The sequence below is a fragment of the Nematolebias whitei genome, chromosome 21, assembly GCF_014905685.2.
Source record: "Nematolebias whitei isolate Nwh7 chromosome 21, NemWhi1, whole genome shotgun sequence".
In the NCBI taxonomy this organism is placed as follows: domain Eukaryota; kingdom Metazoa; phylum Chordata; class Actinopteri; order Cyprinodontiformes; family Rivulidae; genus Nematolebias; species Nematolebias whitei.
In genome coordinates, this window is record NC_056518.1 from 32,969,745 (window position 1) to 32,975,026 (window position 5,282).

The window sequence follows — 5,282 nt, forward strand, 5'->3', positions numbered from 1 at the left end:
TTTAGCTTTTAGTTACCATTTAGCTTTTAGTTACCATTTAGCTTTTAGTTACCATTTAGCTTTTTTGGCTTTTAGGTAACTTTTGTGTGTTAATTTTCTGTATGTTGCGAAGGCTTTCATAAAATCATTAGAAGGCCACAGAGTCTGTGTGTCTGTCTGTGCATCCATGCATTTTTAAACATGGTGCACCCACACGAGGCATGTCATACCCCCCCACCCCCCGGCTGACCTTGAATCCTGGCTTTCTTCCCCTTTTTTTGGGTATTTTGAGCGGAGGGAGGGATTCTGGGTAGTGGTTAGGAAAATCCATCTTGTCGACGCTGCGGAGGGGGGGCCTCCCTCTCTTCCTGCCGGGTATCTTCCCCGTCTGACTTGGAATGAAAGATGGAGCCACCGCAGCCGACTGCATGTCACCGTTGTTGCCGTCTGATGTGTGTGCCGCCGCAGCAGGTCCACTCATCTGGAGCTGGAGACAAAGGAAACATCTACTGAGCTCTGGAGGAACACTTTGACACCTGCACTTCACTCAGGCAAATTCACCTTTTCAGGGGGGGCACAAGAGAGCAGCATTAGCATCAATGTGATGCAGAGTAACAGGAAGCGGAGTGTGTGACAGCAGCATTTAAATGCCAAGGACCTGCACTTTACTTCTCTTTTAGAGGAGAAACATTTACTGGAGCACAACACAAAGAGCAGCCATGCATGATCTGTGAAGGAAACGGCACCTCCATCCTGCACTGACAACACAAATAAACCTGACAGAGAGGGGGACTATACCTGCTGTCATATGGTGAAAGCCCAAGAGCCAAGACCTTTTGTCTCATATTCCAGAGGCCTACAGGCAACAATAAAACCCTCTCACTGCAGGAAAAGCCATCTTCAGTTTGCTGTATGCGGCTTTTTCCTTGTTCCTTTCTGTTGAACACACTGCTGCTGCTCGGCACAGGCTGCAGACATCTCATTAGACTAATGCATTCAGCAGTGGCAGAGTGGGGGTGGGGGGAAATTGACTTTTCCATGGCTACCCAGCTATGAATTACCATTATGATGACAGTGTTCACCCTAATCGTAAAGAAACTAAACAAGGAGAGGAACATGCCTTCCATGTATACGAAGCAGAAGCTGCAGTTTGTCTCCTGATATCTTCTGTTTTGAGGAGATCAGTCAAAGGATGGAGCATGTAAACAAACCGTTATCAATCATCGGCTGCACTCACCATCCAAACAGATGTGGCGGGTCCCTGCGCTCCGTGCCGTTTCCTCCCTGCCTCCAGCAGCTCAGCTCGTGTATGAAGGCGAGGCGGATTCCACTGTAATACTGTATGTGTGTGTGTAACAGACACTGACAGACAGTGACCGAGTGATAGTATGTGTGTGTGTGTGTGTGTGTGTGTGTGCATTAAAGGGACAGGGAGGGAGAGGGGCTCCTCTGTTGTCATGGAAACAAGCCTCTAAGCCCTAAACGCCCTGACAGTTGTGTGCCATGTTTTGTCTGCAGCTCAGAGCTGCTGTGGAGCTCCGATCATTAGATTTTATTTTATTTTCTGTGATGACCCACTTTACTGCATGTTTTAAAAAATAGATTCATTATTGAGCAGTTTATGAATATGTTAGAGTACTTCTCTGCAAAGTTTTGGTTTATTAAAAGGCCATTTCATTAATATTTTAACTGTAAATGTTAAATATTTGCAGGTTCAAGCGTTCTCAATCAGAGGCGTGGCTACGGGTGGGCCTGGCAGGGCCCGGGCCCACCCTCTTATTGTCCAGTGAAAAGGTCTAAAGTTTTTTTTTCTTTCTTTTTTGACAATTAATTAACAAGTTTAATTAAATTAGATCAAATTAACAATTAAATAACCTTACAAAGTTTTTTAAATATTGCTTCTGATAATAGAACATGCTATTGTCTTAACGTGGTGAAGGGGTTTAAGTACCTACGTGATCCTGGGGCTACGTTGTCTGAAGCATCAGCCCCTGATAGGGTCTCCCATGACAAACAGGCCTCAGGGGAGAGGTCAACAGAGATTCACAAGCCTTAATGAACAAACAACAAATATGCATCAGGAAGACTCCCACTGAAAAGAGAAACCAGGGCACATTTCTGGAGCCAGGGTTGTCGGGTCTCGCCAACCAGCGAGTTCCTGGTGATCAAGACTTGGCTCCCGAGGGTAGGACAAGCCCAAATAAGAGACAGGATGCCACCACCATGTGGACTGAACACTAGCAAGGGATGGACTCACCATCATCAGGTTCAGGATACAAGCAGGGCGGCAGGCAATGGAGGGTCTCTGGCCAACTCCTAGTCACATAAACTTGCTCTAGGGACATGGAATGGTGCCTCACTGGTGGGTACGGAGCCTGAGCTTGCGTATGAGGTTGAGCGATGCCAACTAAATATGGTTGGGTTCACCTTTACCAACAGCTAGGGCTCAGGAAACGTACTCCTGGAGAGTTTTTCGCATATTCTGATGGATGTCTTGGACGTGGAAGCCGAACGGGCCATGTGCAGGGCTCGGCTGTCCCTGAGGACTCCTGAAGCAGCTGACAGGTACAGGGTGGATAGAGGGGCTGCAGCTTTGGTGGTTGTGGATGCAAAAAATGCATGGGAAAGCATGGGATAAATTTGGGAAGGCCATGAAGAAGCACCTTGGGTTGACCTTGAGAAGGTTCTAGCAAACCGTTTGGTGACTCAGAAAAGAAAAGCAGGCTGGGTTTAGTGGGTGGTTGTGGGGATGAGTCCATTACCATGGCAGGGGTCACCAAGGTAGTCACAAAGTTCCCTGATGGTAGGGCAACAGGGCTCTGGATGTTGTGGGACTATCATGGTTGACACATGTCCAGTGTCACATGGAGGACTGGGACCACACCTGTGGAGTGGCAGACGGGGGTGGAGGTTCACATTTTTAAAAAGGGGGACCAGAGAGTGTATTCCAACTATCGTGGATTCACACTTCTCAAGAAAGTTTACTCCAAGGTGTTGGACAGGAGGCTCCAACCGATTGTTGAACCTTAGATTCAGAAAAAGAAGAGTGGTTTCCATCCTGTCATGGAAAAGTGGACCAGATCTTCACTCCTGCAGAGTTACAAGGAGGTCATGAGAGTCCAGTCTACGTGGTTTTGTGGACCTGAAGAAGGCTTATGGTCTGATGGCACAAAGTAGAGCTCGTTCTTGATGCAAGGCAGGACAAATACATCATACCAGGAGGGATCTCAAGGTGCTTTACAGAATACAGTATACTGTATAATATATAATATTCATTCAACCTTTATTTATTAACCTTTATTTTTATGATATCAGAGTCAGAGTCAGAGTCAGAGTTTCTTTATTGTCATTCGCACCTCATGTGGTACATGTGGTGGAGCGAAATTATGTACACAAGGTCCCAGTTACATCCAACAATAAAATGTAAAAGAAAAACAGTAATAACATCTAAGATATGAACTAAGAAAAACATCAACTAAATATACACTAAGCACTCATAACATAAAACATTGAACATCAGCACAAACATGAACATGAGTCTGTGAGCAGATGAGCACGCATGAACACATCAACATTTAAACAGATCAGCAGCAACATGAAACAGATCAGCAGCAACATGATATGGTTTTTCACAGTGATTATTCTAGTTAGAGATTCATGAGTCTAACAGCCTCAGGGTAGAAGCTGTTCCTCAGTCTAGTGGTTCTACACTTAATGCTCCTTAACCTCCTTCCTGAGGGGAGTGGGGCAAAAAGTGTGTGTGCTGGGTGAGTGGGGTCTTTCATGATGCAGGTGGCCCTCTTCCTGCATCTGGAGGTGTAGATGTCTGTGATGGTGGGGAGGCTGATTCCGACAGACTTCTGTGCAGCCTTCACCACTCTCTGCAAAGCTTTTCTTTCTGCAGCTGTGCAGCCTCCATGCCACACATTGATGCTCGAGCATCAATTACATGTAATATGTAATATAACACAGGCCCACATTAAACTCGATAAACTCTAGCTAAAGCTGTAAATCTATTAGTAGATTTAAGAATAAATAGATTACAAAGACAGTTTTACAATAATTCAGATGTATTTTTGTTTTAATGGGGTAAATGTAAATAAAGTGAAATTACTATAAACATTACAAAACCAAAAGTCACAGTCATAACGTTCTGAACCTGTTTTGATATTTGAGTGAAAGTTTGCTGAAGTAGCCCCAGCACAAAACAAACAAACAAACAAACAAACAAATAAATATAAAGTGGGAAACAAAGTGAATGTTGACTTGTGTCCCTGTTTCTGTTATCGAAGTTCTGTCGCCCCCTGCTGGACAAATCCAAAACTCCACCACGCTTCTGTTCCACACGTCTTTGTTAATAAAGTTTTATTGACAAACTTTCCAAACAAGATGGCGGCGCGCGTACCGCTGTCCATGAAGATGTCACCGTCGTCTTGGAAGGGCTTTCGGCTGCTTTTAACGGAACAGCTTCCCTCCAGGAGGCTCCAGAAGTCTTGGGCAGAGATCTGCAGGCGAGGTGAGCCGCCTCAGACCCGAGCCGCTCCTTGAATCACGTCTGTCTGAATGTTGGGACATCTGGCAGATTTTGTACAAAGTTTAGTGAGAACTGGACCATGTTTCCCCTTCTTTAGTTTTTAAATTGTTATTTCCGGTCGTGTAAAATGATAAATGATTGTGTCTTCTGCAGGTTTCTCGGCAGCAGCGGGACAGGCGGAGCAGCAGGAGAGCTTCTGCGGGCCTCTGGACCACTACGGCGGGCTGATCCGAGCCGGGAGCCTGCGGGAGGACGAGCATCAGAGAGCCGTGCTGCAGCAGCTGGACCGGCTGCACCGAGCCCTGAGAGGATACAGCAACACGCACACATCCATCTTCTCCAGGGTAAAACACGCGTCCTGTCTGGATGTCAACCGTGGGACGTTGTGGTCATGAAGTTCATCAGGTCTCTCTTGTAAAGGAGTCCCCGAGGCTCAGTGGTCTTAACCTGTAAAGGTTGAATGGATCATAACTTGATTCTTGTAGAAGCTAGATATGAAAAAGATGACTTGTACTTTAAAGACCTACACAAGTCTCCTTTTAGAAATTCAGGAGACAGAAATGAAGATGCTGAGGTTCTCCTTAGGAGAGACAAGGATGGAGAAGATCAGGAATGAGATCATCAGAGGTACAGCACAGGTTGAACAACTGGGAGATAAAGTTAGAGAGGACACACTGAGATGGTTTGGACATGTCCAGAGGAGGGACAGTGATTTGGACTTATCCACAGGAGGGACAGTGATTTGGACATATCCAGAGGAGGGACAGTG

General features: G+C 45.8%; 2 protein-coding genes across 2 annotated transcripts in view; one reads left to right on the forward strand and one right to left on the reverse strand.

Annotated features, from left to right (window-relative positions):
- LOC119427117 (sex comb on midleg-like protein 4) overlaps positions 1–1,280 on the reverse strand; it is a 4,575-nt gene extending 3,295 nt beyond the window's left edge. The window contains exons 1-2 of the mRNA XM_037694695.1: positions 1,217–1,280; positions 230–466 (exon numbers count right to left, since the gene is read on the reverse strand). Of these exons, the coding sequence (XP_037550623.1) occupies positions 230–466; positions 1,217–1,219 (240 nt within the window). The 5' untranslated portion in view covers positions 1,220–1,280. The remainder of the gene's footprint in view (positions 1–229; positions 467–1,216) is intronic.
- Positions 1,281–4,368: 3,088 nt separating this feature from the next.
- afg1la (AFG1 like ATPase a) overlaps positions 4,369–5,282 on the forward strand; it is a 12,010-nt gene continuing 11,096 nt past the window's right edge. The window contains exons 1-2 of the mRNA XM_037695580.1: positions 4,369–4,495; positions 4,667–4,857. Coding sequence (XP_037551508.1) covers positions 4,369–4,495; positions 4,667–4,857 — 318 coding nt within the window. The remainder of the gene's footprint in view (positions 4,496–4,666; positions 4,858–5,282) is intronic.